A 17357-nucleotide genomic window follows, 5' to 3' on the forward strand; every position below is an offset into this window, starting at 1 on the left:
TTTCCAGCATTTTTTTTGCTGGAAATCGAGGCAAAAATTTACAGTGTAAAATTTGTATATCTAAGAATTAATGAATCGGCCTACTTATATCAAAGCTTAAAACCTCTGACATAATATAGCGAAAATTAGGCTCTTACCCTACAGAAGAAGGGCCTTTTTGTGCTGGTAACCGTTGTATTGGTGTTTTATAGATTCTTACATAACCAAACGCGGTTTTATATTAGCTTCAGATTATAAGATGACATGGAGTGCTTTAAAATACATCAATTGTTAGTTGGCAATACTAAGGTACACTCCTTCCATTTAAAAAAAATATATTCAAAATTATATAAAGCATACAATTTTTTTCCGTTGGTTTCGTTTCATTTGAATTATCAAAGTTATGGACGATTTTTCGATTTTTTTTATTTGATAACGGATAAAAATCACTTGTAAGTGGTACAAGCGCATGGAATGTGTCTGTGAATAACATAAAATTGGGACCGGTCACGGTGGTAGGATATTGTAAAAAACATGTTAGAACTCACCAATAGCAGTTTTGGTACGAACATTTCGCGAGTACGCCATCGGATGCAAAATTGCCCAGTACCGATCAACGGAAACGGCCACCAGACAGAAGATAGAGATCGTACACAGTACGATCAGCAGTGAGATGGTGAAGAGACATGCATGTAGATTTCTGGGAAGCCCCACCGATGACAGTACTGCGAAAGGTACCCCGAGAAGCCCCACCAAAAAATCAGCCGCAGCCAGTGAAACTATATAGAAGTTAGTCCGTCTGCGAAGTCTTCGTTCCCGTTTGAATACCACTATTACCATCGCATTGCCAACAACGGCCATCAGGGCAACCAGGCCCTCAAAAACGGCATAGGTCACGTCCAGTTGAGCCTCCGCTCTAGTTTTGATATACCGATGAGTTTCGTTCCAGGCAAGATCATCATAGATGCTGCCATTGTATTCGCCGTTACTGCTGTAGAAACCGAACTGTTCGACAAATCCTGTCAGATCGCCTCCGGTCATTGAACCCGCCACTTTCGCAATGCCTCACATTCAACACTTTCAATTAACCCACGACGCCAACGACGCGTCACGTACACTTTTCCGTGCAATCACTTTACGAATGACATATCAATGCAGAAGCATCGAACAAAAAATCCACCAATTTGTGATTCAGCTGAAACCCCCAACAACGGAATTAATTATTCTGCATTGATAATGATTTTCATTCGTTGGAATTCATTCAATTCATATGCCCTTTTCGACAAATTCCTCTCGTCCATATTTCCTCTTTCCACCGCACAGTGCGGCAATTCAACGTTAAAAAAAATTAAAGGAACCGACACTTTCCACTCTATGGCGCCACTACAAAAAAATTATACAACGGTCTTTCTCGCACAACACTTTTATGATGTTTGTTTATTTTTCAGCGATTTTTCCTCGTTTCGCCCCCGGGGACACGTTTCGGCAGTGATAAACGGTTCAATTTCGTCCGTCGATGCCGTTGTTGATGTCGATGGCTGTTGCTGGCGGCATTCGACGACGACATCCGGTGACCCATTCCTTGTGGCAGCGCGTACGGTCCCTGCCGATCAGGAGGAGGCTGATGATGGCTTTGGGCAGCTCAAATCTTGAAGCTTGTCGAGGGGTGATGGTGCGTAGGATCAAGGACCAACGACGGCGACAGGCGTTTCCCCAACCGGAAGTTCAATCTGGAAACAGAAGGATAAATAAACGGGCGATTATTCATCGGTGTGCGATCAAATGTGCCGGCCCTGGGAGGCCGAGATAGGGTGCCATTACTTCAAAATGAGAAAAATTGCGTTTTAATCTTCGGAAGGTTTTGTTCGGCTAAATTTAACTAAATTGAGAAAACATTAGACTATTATCTATTTATCAAAAACATATACAGTAGTTTTTCGATTTTATCACTATTCGATTTTATCAATACTCGCCAAATTCACGCTCGATTTTATCACGGTTATTGTTTCGAATTTATCACGCTTTTTTGGAAATCATTCCGAAACCATTTCCAGGACCTTAATGTTCGTTCAAAAGCGTAGAGCGTCTTTGTTATTGATATTTTTAATGGTTTATGTTATGATGATAAGAATTCAATAATATGAAAATGCCATTGAACTGCTTTTTTTAGCTGTAGGGGAGAGTGGGGATACTTGATCCCCTTTTCTTATTTTCACCATATCTTTTTGGAAAAATTTAGCAACTTGCCGTCTTTGACATTTTCTGACACCTTGTAACTTCAAGTTTTTATGCTCCAAAAATTAGAACTATACTTGAACCCGTTGATAAACTAGAAGCATTTTCGTGGGAGTAAAAAAATTGCGATTTTTCTGAAGTTAGGGGAGACTTGATCCCCTATTGAAGGAGACTTGATCATTTATTCAGGAAGCCCTAATCCTTGTATAAAAATCAAACAAAACCCCAAGATAGAATGTTTATTGACTACTTTGGTCATGTTTGTTCTCATTTCACAATTTATAGCAGACATAAGAAGAAAATTCTATAACTTTGTCTCAACGCTAATAACATTGCATACTTAAAGGCGCTATTTTTTATGATTAAAAGAAAATTAATTATTTTTGCTCTTTTCTTCAGGCAATTGTTTGATAAATATTAGTTTTTGGATAAATATCAGTAATTTCGTAATCAGCAATCATAACGATCAATTCAGAAGAAGAATATGCCGTTTGGAAGGGGGATCTATTGTACCCAACTCTAGGGGATCAATTGTACCCATAATCAACATTTTAGAAAACTTTTTCTGAAAAAAGTTGAGAGTTTTCCATTACTTTGAAAATATGGCATTATGAAGTTCATTTTACGCTCGAACGATTGATACATTGGAACAAATATTTTTTTCATAATTTTCCCATGTAAGGTACATTTTAAAGTGATGAAAAAAGATCTTCAAGTTACATTTTGTGAAATTTTTCAAACAAAGTTCAATTACTCAAACAATTATTTTTTTTAAATTTTTTAAACTACAAGCATTGTTATTTTGCTCATTTTGGCACATTATCCTAGAACATTTGATCTTTGTAAGACATTCCAGTTTCGAGATATAGCTAAGGAATCAAGTATCCCCAGGGATCAAGTATCCTCATTCTCCCCTATAGTGTTTAAAATCGTCATTTGAATTTTAAAAACACTTGAAATAATTGACATAAGTATTCTAACATCATGCTAATGCTAGTGTTGATATTTGTGCTTGATTAGCCGCTCTAAAAAGGGAAACTTTTTTGGTTATGCAAATCCTATAATGTGGGTGAATTTAAGCGTTTTTGAAAAGAGATAAGTGTCTCAGATTTCTATGTTTAATTTGTTTATTTGAAAGGATGGTGTGCGCAATTCTGATTGGACACCCTTTAGTATTGTCTGAATGGATAATTTTGGAAGATCAAAATGAAATTCTGCTAGCTTTGTCTTAAAATATGTACAAAGGACTAAGATTACTGTTTTTTTACTTATGAAAAACAAAGAATTATCTGCCATTCAGCAAATTTCGAGAAACACATTTTGAAAGTCAAAGTTGAGAAATTCTCAAAAATTTGTGTGATAAGGTAAACATTTTAGTTAATCAAAGGTGTGAAGATAAAAATATTGAAATTTGAAATTTGCAGAAGAAATTTTTTTGATGATTTTTTTTTTGAACTCTTTTTCAAAATCGACATAAGAGACTGTAAAATTTCTATAAAAACTAAATAATTCACTTTGGATGTAGACAATCAAATGAATATTCTACATGTTTTTATTTCGAGAAAAAATCTTAATATTGCTATAGAGAAGAATAATTTGAACTGAAATCGATCCTTTGTGTTTAGTAATCTCTGATAATAACATCTTATTATCAAAATTCATTGATACAAAACGTTTTCACTACTGCAAATATTTTAAATTATTGATTAAATACAATAAAAATCCTTTTTTCCACTTAAGTTTTTTGTTTCGCCAAATTCACGGTTTCGCCATATTCACGGTAAATTTTTTTTTGACCGTGATAAAATCGAATAACTACTGTACATATTTTCGCATTATTTTTTGGACGTCAAACGTAAAAATCGATGTTCTAAATCGAAGTTTGTATCTGATTGACTTGGAACAAAATTCCACAAAGTTTGCGAAAAATACAAATCCCCCCTTTTAGTACTTTAACTTGTATTTTATTAACGTCTTTCGATAAGTTTGGGTATTAAAACACAGCTGTTGAAGCTGTCTATTATATTTTTTTCTGAACAACCTTTTTTTCAAATTGAATTATTAACTTTTTAATTACTAGCCATCGTCTAAATTTTTTTATGATTATGGACAGTTTGTAGGACTTTTTTTTTTCTTTTAATGTCTACCAAAACCAGACGAATATCAAAAATCATACACATGCTTTAGTTTATTCGAGAATGGATCCAGGCAACAAAAATAAAGTTAGTACCTTGAAATGGGGTAACCTTGATCACCGGGGTAAATTTGACCAACAATAAACTATTCCACATAATCATCAATAACTCAGTCTATAGTTTGAAATTTTGAAAACTGTTTTCTACGTTTGAAAGCCTACTAAATGAGTATCAAATAGGCAAAATTTGGTTTGTATTTGAAATTTTTTTTCTGTTAGTAAAAATCTAATTCCAAAATCCTAAAATATCTATTTTTTCCAAGGCACGAAAACAAACAGCTCTCCTGATGATACCAAAAAGGATTTAGAAGCAAACGGGTTGTTTAATGTGGAACAATAACTTTTTTCTTTTTATATGAACAGTTTAGGGCTGTTTTAATAGTCATTTGATGATTAATTTTTTATGTTTAAAAAATAAGGACATTTTCCAAGAGTAAGCTCGTATTGGACAAATGGATAGGAACCCTATCAAATTATTAAGTTTGAAGAAAAAAAGAAGAAGTAAATAGTGGGTGGGCCTAGGGGAAAGTGTGAAGGTAAAATTTCATTTGTATTTTGAAGCTCAAACTATTTAGCAGTTATTATAATTTTTGCCACTGAATGTAGGCTGCATCAAAGTTCTTTTTTCGATTATAAATATCTTCAAAATAAAACGTTAAAAATCAAGGTTAAATTGATAAACTAGCATATGTAAATATTATGAAGGTGATTTGTATCCTTTATGATCAAGAAAACTCGTTAAAACCTTTAGAATAGAAACTGATTAATGTCACCCCAAAGCATCAAATTCTGAACAGAGGCAAACACGATTTTTAAATCAAATTTAAAGTTGTCTTGTAAATTTCTTCATCCATGTTTAACGTTCATAGGAGTCCAGTACTGGTTTTAAAAATATAAAGCATGCCACATATCCCTTAACAGAAAAAAAATAATCGTAATATATTGAAAAAAGTGATCAATCTTACCCCGGATTACGGTAAGTGTTTCAGAGATATTTTGTTCGGGAGAAGCATGGAAAATAAGCCTATTAGGAATAACATCCATGAGCTGCCTCGTGGCGATGCAATCGTCTGGATCAACCGAATTTGTGTGTGGAGAGGAAAGCAACACAAAAAGCGATCATGAGCCGAATTGTTGTTTGGCTTTGGCTGGTCTTGAACCATGAGCATAGGATATTCCCGTCCCTATCTTTCACGCGTTTCGGTAAATTTTCATGAGCAAAAATAGCAGTGAAGCAAATGCGGTCGCTCGTTATCCTTGGCAATGATAAGTGAGAGTGCGAAGTGAGACGTGAGTGAAAAGTGAAAGATAAGAGGTAAGCAGAAGAAGATGAGACAGGAGAAGTAAAATATGAGACGTACAAAGTGAGAAATTTGGCGTGAGAAGTGAGACGTCAGACGTGTGACGTGAGAAGTGAGAAATGAAATGTGAGACGTGAGAAAAGGAGTTATTTGCGAAAATCGTGTTTCCTGTTCGCAAAAAGTGTGTATGTTCAAACGACGCATACTTAAATAGCAGATTAATGTCTAAATGAACTGTGGTTTTTAAGGGGGGGGGAGGGCAAAAAATCGATTTTTTTTATTTTTTTATTTTCTTATTGTAAAACATTTCAAGAATGTTGTGTCAAATTTTCAAGTCAATTGAAGCAAAACTGTAGAAATTATAGGCCTTTATCTCCTCCTATCTAATACTGCAAGAAAGCAAGAGCAGAAACTTCAAACGCGTTTTTCTCGAAAGCACACGGACTTTAAGTCCGTGGACATCGTCATTTGAAAACAACTTATCCGATTCTTTTCAAATTTGGAACATATTTTCTACATATAAAATACCAGACCTCAACGTTTTTCTTTTTTGTTTTTTTTACTTTGGGGAGATTTTACAGGTGAAAAATGGCGGATTTTTTCGTGAAAAATCGTACTTCACTTTTACTTCAAACAGCCACAAAAATTTCATAAAAAATTTTTTAAGCTAAATAAAAACGTCGGGGTCTAGAAAAACATCTATAAAAATATTTTGCTCTGATTTTTTGACTTCAGATGATTCTGTGCTGAGATACAGTGTCCACCGCAAATCCTGTTTTCTAAAAGGCATCCTCGAAAGTGCTCCGTCCCCGGCTCATTTTTCAATATTTTTTTACGAAAAAAATTACTAAATGTTCTTTTAACAATGCTTTGTATAATGCAAAAAATTTGAATACATTTGTTTGAACGAATGCTCTAGAAAAAAATCGTGAAATTTGTGTTTTTTTTAAACCCGTTAGACCCTACCCCCCACCCCCCTTAAACACTGCTGCAATATCCCTATTTGCCACTGGTAGAGTTTAGTTTTGGGAAAATCAATCTCAATTACTACCATGTTTGTCTAGCAGCTGCCTGTTTTTTGAACCGAAAGATTTTGAAATTAATTTGTCCCGTCTCATCAGTACACGCTCAGTTAGTGTGTGTAAGAAATGTCAAAAACAACTGTACACAGCAAAAATAATTCGTGTGATTTTAGATCGGAAACGATGTACGAAAACGGAACATAGTTTTTTATCTAAAATTCTATCACGGCGTGTAAATTTAGATCGAAAGCGATGCACGAAAATGGAACGGATTATTGTCGTGTAAAAATACACAGCGATGTAAAATTTAAGAATTTATTCTGGATATTTGCAATTTTTAGTAAATATTCAGGTTTCAAATATTAAAAGCCTGGTGAAAAATACAAAGATTCAATGTTAATTTTTATTAGACTTTTTTTTTTAAACCATAAGCACTTAGAGTAAAAAAAAATTTTCACAAATAATGGGCAGCGCCGGAAGTTGCATCAAACTTTGTCACCAGTCGGATTTTTGGGAGGATTTCTGTTCCGGACAATCTTGATCCACGTCACTGTAAAAAAAGAAAGAAGCACTGTTTAATTTCAACATATTTAGTTTTTATTCTGTAATTCACTTCATTCTTCATCCGTTCGGAATTCCGTGACTTTCTCAGGCTTTTATGATGTTTTTTTTTTTTATTTTTATTATTATTATTATTATTATTTTTTTTTTTTTATTTTTTTATTTTTTTATTTTTTTTTTTTTTATTCAAATACCGCTTTCAGCAAATCTTGCTCGTACGGTGGAGCTTTGAAGTTAGAACCTCTGCGATCTTACGGCACGGGCTATAGGGAGTTCCCATTTTCGACAGACTTTCCCTTTTTACTTGCACTATCATCATCTCGAGTGAAAAAAAATAAACTCAAGCCGCGAATGAAAGGAAAACAATGGATCTGTCATAATTTACATCGTTTTTGATGTAAAATTATCTCCCAAAGTTGCTTTCTAGATCATGCAGTGTAAATTTATTGCATCGAATTTAATTTTACACTTTTTATTTTAAAGCGATGAAAAATAGACCAAAAATAGTTTGAAATTACATCTTTTTTTTAGTTACACTAGGGAAAAAATAGATGCCACACGTTTTAGATTGCAAATATTTTTAGAAATTTTTTGCTGTGTATAGAGCGCAACATTCAATTTTTGGTTGGTCGGAAAGTATATTGTTTGTACACTCAAAGAAGAGGTTACAAAATTTTAATGTCGCTCGACGCTAACTCTATGCCAAAAATGCGCCAAAAAGTATACTGTACCTAAGATGACATATAAGAAAAGCACTACAGGCCTAAAGACACGAGCTCACAAGCAAAATGATGCATGACTGCTACATTCAAGCAAAACAAGAAAGATATTATGGGATGGGAATGGGAAGGGAATGGGAAGGGAATGGGAAGGGAATGGGAATGGGAATGGGAATGGGAATGGGAATGGGAATGGGAATGGGAATGGGAATGGGAATGGGAATGGGAATGGGAATGGGAATGGGAATGGGAATGGGAATGGGAATGGGAATGGGAATGGGAATGGGAATGGGAATGGGAATGGGAATGGGAATGGGAATGGGAATGGGAATGGGATGGGAATGGGAATGGGATAGGAATGGGATGGGAATGAGATGGGAATAGGATGGGAATGGGACGGGAATGGGATAAGAATGGGATAAGAATGGGATGGGAATGGGAAGGGCAATGGGATAGGAATGGGATGGGAATAAGATGGGAATGGGATGGGAATGGGATGGGAATGGGATGGGAATGGGATGGGAATGGGATGGGAATGGGATGGGAATGGGATGGGAATGGGATGGGAATGGGATGGCCTTGGGATGGGAATGGGATGGGAATGGGATGGGAATGGGATGGGAATGGGATGGGAATGGGATAGGAATGGGATGGGAATGGGATAGGAATGGGATGGGAATGGGATGGGAATTACCGCTTTACATACACACAGTAAAATGCTTACTGGAGGACATCTTAGTCGGTAGTTGTTTGCCGGGGGTTGAAAACAAAGAATATTTTCCAATGCCGGTTAACATACTCACACAGCTGACTGACTGTTTCTTTTTTGGTTTTTTGTGATTTTTTTTTTTCGGTGTATATGTTTTATTTGGTTTCTTTCAGACAAATGCAATGCGGTTACGCTGGGAGGACAATACCAGCGATGAGAAAGCTTGTTATTGCCGGTCCGGCATAAAATCTTATGCCGATAATTCCACCTCCAAGGAAGGTCGTCATTGAAGAAGAGTCTTTGTGGGTGTCGTAGTGATTTTTTTCACTGTTTCTATAAGCTCACCACTACATGCAATTTACATTCCAACCGATCAGAAATGGAATGTTGCAGCGTTGCTATTGTAGTAGTGTTTCATTACCACGGTTCATTAAGACATTTTCCTGCCATCCAAGTATGCGTCGTTTGAACATGCACACCTTTTGCTAACAAGTAATGTTATGTCTGCTCATTGTTTTCAATTTCTAGCTACTATATCTAATCTATACAGACATCGATACCTTCCATCTACGTCACGGAAAATGTACATATGTTGTTCGAGAACCTTTCCAAAACACATCGGCGCTACATCATATTGAAAAATAGCACTGCTGAAGAAAGTCTAGTATTTGGTATTAAAGATTTTAATTTATTGAAAAATTTGGTTGATGACTTCAAAACGATTGTACATGGGGTTTGAGGAGTATCTAAGATATAATTTGGGTTAAAATTTCTTAAAAACTTCGTCAAAACTGTCGTATTTTGCAAAATTAGTAAAAATAATCAATAAGAAATCTTTTATAACTTTTTTCAGAAATCAAAATTACTCGCGATCTCGGGAAAGTTGATCCTTGAATTAAAACCTTTGATTTCCAAATCTTTGTAATATTCTGAAGTTTTGCCCAAAAGTGCCCAAATGAATTAAATGTATTTTTCACCCATTTTCCGAAGTTATTCCGAAAACAAGATCTGTAAGAAAAAAATAGCATATTTGGAATCAGCGCCCCCGAGTTAGTCTAAATCAGTTTCTAAATTCTAAGCACTCCGAAAAAATGTGAATTTTGTTGCTGATACTGGCTGATACGATCAAAATTTGGTCAAGGGAAAACTCGTGTAAATCGGTGAAATCGTTTATTTAAAGAATCAAATTAAATTTCTTTTTCAAGTTTATTTGGTATAAAATTCAGGAAAAATATTCAGTTAGGCTTCCACTTTTCCAAATCCGAATTGCCGGGCCTTACGCTTAACCCCTGCCATCAGATTTTGTACAGCCACCTTGTCCACCTTCTTCGCCGCAGAAAGCCAGTTTGTCTTGAACTGCTGCTCGTCCTTAGCAGTTTTCTTAGTCTTCTTTAGGTTCCGCTTGACAATAGCCCAGTATTTCTCAATTGAGCGGAGCTCTGGCGTGTTGGGAGGGTTCTAGTCCTTGGGAACCACCTGTACGTTGTTGGCGGCGTGCCACTCTATGGCCTTTTTCCGTAATGGCAAGATGCCAAATCCGGCCAAAACAGTACGGAACAACCGTGTTTCTTCAGGAAAGGCTGCAGACGTTTATTCAAACACTCTTTTACGTAAATTTCTTGGTTGACAGTCCCAGAAGCTATGAAAATGCTGCTTTTCAAGCCACAGGTACAGATGGCTTGCCAAACCAGATATTTCTTCGCGAACTTTGACAGTTTCATGTGCTTGAAAATATCTGCTACCTTTCCCCTTCCTTTTGCCAGTCACTACCTTCTTGTAAGTCGATAGTCCGGCTCGATGCACGGCTGTAGACGATACACCCAGCTTATTTGCGGCATCTCGGAAAGAGAGGCTAGGGTTTCGCTTGAAACTACCGGCAACTCTCTGTGTCGTCTCAGCGGCTTCCGATTTCGATTTCCCCCCGATCCAGACTTCCTGGCTGTCGACAAACGTTCCCCAAACACTTTAATTACATTTGTAACGATTGATTTTGCAACTTTTAGCGATTTGGCCAGCTTTGCGTGCGAGTAGCTCGGATTTTCGCGATGCGCGAGGAAAATTTTGATACGCTGCTCTTCTTCCTTGGACGGCATTTTGACAACTGAATAGTGAATTCCAAAATCAAAATTGGAGCAACATTCTACACGCACACACCTTCAAAATGAGGGGTGTTCAGGTTTTTTAAATGCAAAGTTGAAAGAAATACGTGATATTGACCAAATTTTGACCGTATCACCCTCAACTTCCAAAGCAGGTTTAGAACTACACGCATTACTTTAAAAATTCGATGGCCTCAACTAGGGTCATATGTATGTAGCTTCAAATGTGTAAGTCGTTCACCCTACCGAACCGTGACGCCACCGCTCTAGGAATGTACGAAAATATAATTATTTAAGTCCCGGTCAGATTGAATTGGATTGCGAAGTGGAGCGGGAAAGATTAATGGAATACTAGGCCAATAAAAATCGCAACGTGGCGAAGCGGGCTGAAAGCTGCCTAAAGGGAGCATCAGCTTATTCGTCACATATGAACGTTGTTCCGGAAAACCATATCTTGCCCGGTCGCTCGGAAGGAATGCACTGTCCCGTGTGGTGGTTGTTCGTATAAATAACTTTATGAAAGCTGAAGTTGATTAATGGTCGATGCGTTCGTTGTGGAAAGTTCCATTGTGCCACCGGGTAAGTCATTCGGAAAAAATGGTGTCAAATTTCATAACCATCATGCAAAGGTGGGGGCCATTATGGTTGCAATCTGCTGTGAAATAATGGAACAGACTCGAATGATTGGGAAAAGAATTGGTTTCGGTAAGAATTGAATTGAATATTTTGGTTTTGATTGGTTCAAAATAGAGGCTCGTTTTATTTTAAAAACGAATACACTCATGAGATCTTCTCAGTAAACTTCGTGTTCTTTTTTTCTGAAGAGATATGAATTCTTCTTAACACTAATGCGTACATCATATAAAGATGTAATGGCTAGCATCTTACAAATGCTCAAACCACCAACCCACCGAAAGAGTACTGTTAATGTCGTGACTGGGACTCGATCTCATGACCTCTGGCTTAGAAGACTCAAATGCTGTCCTCTAGCCCTCGGTCGGCGGCACACATGTTTGAAGAAAGTTGTTAAAATAAACCTACAAATGTTTTATAACAACGGTGGCGTAAATGACAATGAACAATATTTTCAAATTTTGATTTAAGATGTTTTTTCTTCTTAGGAACAGAAAAGTAAATATAGATAATAAAAAATATCCCTTTCGCTCGCGCAAATCCGCTGAACTGAAACCGGAAGTTTACTACTCGCAATGAGAGAACAGGGCCATCCCAAAAGTACCGTAAATTCATTTGTCAAATAGTACTACACAGGATGCGGGTGTGGTTTGCTGAACGAGGTCATCCGCACAATTACCGGTAACAAACAGGCAGAACCTTAATCGATTCGGGCAAACAAAGTTGAAGTGAGTTTAATTAGCCATCGCAATTATTCCATTAACTTTGACCAAATTGTTTCGGCGGAACAACGAAGAAATTTGAAGCATGATAGCGGGTGAAAAATCGCCCGTAATGAATCTACGGACTCCAAATTTAGCCACTTTCGTTGTTGTGTCGAAGAAACTGACTGCGAGTCGACATTTTCATAATTGCTTAATAACACCTAAATAGTGGCTTGAAATTTCTGTTCCTTCTGCATTTAGGGCCTAGGTACTGTGAGCAAGATAACTTTTTTTTCCTCTTTTTTCTTATCCTGCCTAAAGATGCTCGACAAAAGTACTTCTACCGAAGTTGTTTTGTTTGATGCTAATGAATTCTGGTGGTTTAATGGTAGGGTATGAAAGTTGTTTTGCTCGTGGTGTTTAATAAGCAAAATTGATGATCTTGTTTTCTACGTGAATTTACAGAAGATATCGTTGTTTGGAAAACGGATTACTGTTTATTTAAATTCTAGGGTTTGACGTAACTTCAATACTAAAGGGTGTTCATATCAAAAAGTGGTCAACTTAAATTAGCCGTATTATTTCTAATCATTTATATAAAAAACCTAAACACTCCTCATCTTGTAGGTGTGTGTGTGTAGAATGATGCATCTATTTGAATGTTGACATTACACCTTTAGTTATCAAATTGGCGTAAAAGCAAGAGGAGCTACGAATCAAAATGTTGTACATGGGTCATTAAAATCTAAACTACACGCACGCAGAAATAGCAAAATCGTTGAATGTGGCCAAATCAACCGTCACCAAAGTAATAAAACTAGGAATCTGGATCTGGGGGAAATCGAAAGCCGGGAGCCGCAGTGACGAACAGAAGAGTGGCTATCACTTTCAAGCGCAACCTCAACCTCTCCGTTCGAGGTATTGCAAAGAAGTTAGGAATATCGTCTACAACCGTTCATGAAGCTTAAAAACGATCCGGACTATCGACTTATAAGAAGGTAGTAACTGCTAATCGCAATGAAAAACAAAACCTTACGGCAAAAACAAGATCTCGGAAGCTGTATGCGACATTGTTGACAAAGTTTGATTGCGTGGTAATGGACGACAAAACCCACACCGAAAGAATTCTTTACATGAATGCTACGTGAAAATGTACATGGATTTTTGCCACCATGAAAATCACGTGAAACCTGCGTGAAATCCAGGTAGCAATCAGAGCCCGCGCTGCAAGCAAGATATTGGGAAGAATGATCCTTCTTGTTAAATTCCCGGAAAAAAAATCGCGCCTCAAGCAGAACTCACGTAATTTTCATATGATTTGTATGTGAAATCAAAGTATATCGAATGTAGGTAGGGATTCATTCTGCTGCCAGGTTTTTATATGAAATTGCCCAGATTTGTCCGGCCCGGATACGTGCAGAAAAAGCCTGGCAACCTTAACATAGATCATAGCGCTATGCAAAGCAGTTTGCAAAGCTTTCAAATTCAGTCCATGATTTTGGATAATTTAAAGAAAATTTCAAGTTAGGTTTGTGGCTTTTTTACATGGAATTTACAACAGAAACCAAGGAATATTTAAAATCTAAAGTTATATTTTTGGAACTTTCAGTGTATCTCTGGTGATTATTGAATGAAAAATTTTGATTTCTCATATCAATTTCCATATAAAAGTATAACTCTCTGGATTTTTTATTGCTTTCTTTCGACTGTAAAAATAACATAGAAAATTTACAGAAGATTTAAATTTTTTAAATTTTTTGCGAACCGTTTAGCTTATTGATCAACCAAAGCAGCAAAGTAATTTTTAACCACTCACGTTCACCAAGTCGGTACTTGATGAATGCAAAATATATAAAAACCGGAACCAGAACCGGCATATGAATATGTATGCATCATTTAACCGGACACCGCATAACCAAAAAGCGTAACCACGAGTTGCCTCTCATACCTAAAGTGGTTACAACCTTCCATTTTGTGGCCTGGGTCAAACATCCTGCCTTTAGGCGTCCTGTCAGTTGTGCGCTCTTGTATGTAGATTACTTTCGTAGGGTATCCCCAGGATCGATGTCCCCCAACACGGCCAGGAAGGCATCGAAAACAACTTGTTAACATTGGACAGACATGCGTTGCTGAGCACATGAGCGACCGTTCAATTTGCAATGTGCCATCAATGTTAAACACAACCGGGGATTGAGTTTTTATTTTCCCCGGTTCAACCCATACAATTCAATTCCCAAAAAAAGTCATACCTGTGTTTTAATTGATGGACCATGTTTACATGCTTGTTTCGGAATTTTTGTTGACTCATCGATTGTTAACGTACAATGCCAAATTGACTGTATAGAGCATTTTTTCTCGTATGTTGAGCTTGGTGTAATTAAGCTTAACCTGCATATTATGACATATGAACAAATTAATAGTTATGTATAGCAGTTGAGTTTTTTTGTGTAACTTCATTTTACAGTATGACCAACGCCAAAGATCTTTAGGCCAAACATCATATTCTCCTCTAGCCAGGTGTGGGTCCATTTAAAGGTATGGCATAGGGTATAATCTGGTTGGATAACAACATTAACAGGTTCATCGAAGTGGTAAACAAATGCTCTAAATTCACGAGATGTTTTCACGTGGCTTTCCCGAACAAACGTGGTTTTAGCGTTCAACGCAGTATCAGAGAGATGTTCTAACCCCTTGTTAATGTAATATTCTGAGATTGATTATATGGTATGGTATGGTATGGTACTATGTACATAATAAGACCGGTTCCAAGAACCCTGTGTTCTGAGCATTGGGTCAATGGCTGCAGACGGAATTACGTTGTTCGACGTTATTCCGGTAAATTTGGATTTTGAAAAGAGGCCTAAGTTTTGAAACAGTCCTCAAACAGCTCAACTGAAATTTTATTATAATTTATTAATCAATGATATTTTAGAGTTTTCTGTTCCTACTCACAAACATTTAGTTTAATTCTTTCCTCCTTCAAATTTAGCCTTTTGTGTCTCTTAATTCTACGACCTTTCGTTAGCGACTGCCTAAAGTTCGACAGCTCTGTTTTTTTTACAGGTGACGATAATTTACAGTGTAACCACTGAACTTAGAACAAAAATTCGTTCATTTTCTGGCTAGTTTTTTCTTCAAATTTAGCAGGTTCGCAATACCGACGGTAGGTGGCGAACCTATCATTTTGCCGATTCATATGCCCTGTAGGAAAAATATACCTGTTTAGCTCGATTTTATCGTCGAAATTGCCTAATTTTTTCGAAAGTTGGGTGGCGATTTCTAACTGGGATAACATTTCTTCAAATCGATCGATGAGCACTCTGGAATTGATTTTGCGTACTGTTGGGAAAAATTATCCAACAATCGAAATCGAGTGTCCAGTCAGTATGGTCAGTGGTGTAACGATCCAGAATCAGCTAGCTTAGATGAAAAACTAACCATTAACTCGAATTGTTGCAAACATATCTTTGTAACTCACCATCTCAAATGACGAATAGGTACTACGGTTGAGAATCACTGAAGTAAGGTGTGATGAAGTACTTTACACGAGTACTTTCGAGAAGTATTTGATTAATAAACGATGGTTAAATTGTGACCAGCCAGCGGCTTCGGCGTAGTGGTTAGAGTTCAAGTCATCTACGCCAAAGTTCATGAGATCGAATCCCGGTCATGGCATACATAGTACACTTTCTGTGGTCTGGTGGTTTTAGCATTTGTGAGATGCTAGCCATCATTACTTCGAAAGATGTGCGCTTAGAAAGAGACGAACCAGCCCAAGGCTGAAAGTCTCTATAATAAGAAAAAAAAAATTGTGACTTTTATGGCTAATTATACTAGAAAACTCACATGCCTGTTTAAAACGGACTAAACGCAATGAGGCCTATTCGGGTTGACCCGATTGACTTCTTCCCGTACCACCTATATTGTAGCGTACAATGAGATAAATAAGAGATTCGTGACACCGTAGTTTAACAATTTAACTAACAGTCGAACTTCTATCGAACTAACTGAACTTAAGTAGATTTACTGGAATTGGTCGGTAATTTCTTCAACTCTAAGTCGCAAACTTTAACACATGTGGGTTGATAAATTAGTATTCTACTTATTCCCTAGGAATATTTCAGTGATTTGTCATCTGACATTAGACTGTGGGCCGCGTCAACCGACGCCATCTTGAAATCCAAGATGGAAATCTCTGCTTTTTTAAGCACTTAAATCGCCAAAAGTGGCCTTAAACTGCTGCTATATAGTGTGAGAAAAAAGGCTCAACCAGTAGAAATAAAAAAAATTCTATCAAGATACCCGGGTGAATAGTTTTCGGATTAAGTAGTTTGGGACATCGACATATTTGTTTACGGTGCTGCCACTCAGCGAAAAAGCTTGCATATCCATAAGTTTTGCATCTAGCCGTCGAAACAACCTAAACATTGAAAATAAAACACACTTGGTCCTTTTCTGGGTTGAGTTTTTTTTCACTCGCACAGAAGTATTTATCAACTTCTCTTGTGAAGTGCGAATGAAGTTGATTTTTAACCTTAAGGAATTGTTGCGGAGAAGCTGGAAAATGGTTATTCTTCAACCATAAATTGACACAAAAACCTGTTAAAACCTCTATTCGGGCCTGCCGAGCCCTTAGAAAAACCTTACCTCTGATGAGAATTTAAAATAAAAAGTAAATCCCTTTTGTGTGTAAAAAAGTTTATAAAATGTTGAAATTTTGTGGTTAAATTAGACATTGTATTCGTAATATTATAACTTTTATTTCGTAAACTGTTAAACAAAAACACATTCTTTTTCTGGTTCTAGAGATTCTTGAAAGGGAAATTTTTTTCTTTGTTCAGAGGGGTGGAAACTTGTAGGGCTGATTCGGCCGTTGGTATTATAGCTCCGTCTCCAATGATGATCCTGGATGTGGTAATGGTCAGATTTCAAACTTCCAGTCCATGTAAACCGACATTTGTTCGTGCAGCAGTCGTATCTGCAGTAGAGTGTCCTACCCGGGATATCCCGATCAAGAATTCCCGGGAAAAAAAATTTCTGAATCTCAGGAAATCCCGGGAATTCCCGAAGCCAATAAAAAATGCTAAATAACTAACAATTAACACGATGATTGCTAGAAAAATGATAGTTCTACCTTGATATATGGGTTAAACTTAAACATTTTTTGTTCTAAAAACTGGTTCAAAAACATTGAATTTGAT

General features: G+C 36.8%; 1 protein-coding gene across 5 annotated transcripts in view; it reads right to left on the reverse strand.

Annotated features, from left to right (window-relative positions):
- The window catches only part of LOC129757198 (uncharacterized), a 116937-nt gene that overhangs the window by 25364 nt on the left and 74216 nt on the right, over positions 1–17357 (reverse strand). For all 5 annotated transcript variants that reach the window (XM_055754363.1, XM_055754348.1, XM_055754358.1 and 2 more), the window contains one exon: positions 528–1709. In XM_055754363.1, the coding sequence (XP_055610338.1) occupies positions 528–1020 (493 nt within the window). In that variant the 5' untranslated portion in view covers positions 1021–1709. The remainder of the gene's footprint in view (positions 1–527; positions 1710–17357) is intronic.

Source organism: Uranotaenia lowii, chromosome 1 (assembly GCF_029784155.1).
Source record: "Uranotaenia lowii strain MFRU-FL chromosome 1, ASM2978415v1, whole genome shotgun sequence".
In the NCBI taxonomy this organism is placed as follows: domain Eukaryota; kingdom Metazoa; phylum Arthropoda; class Insecta; order Diptera; family Culicidae; genus Uranotaenia; species Uranotaenia lowii.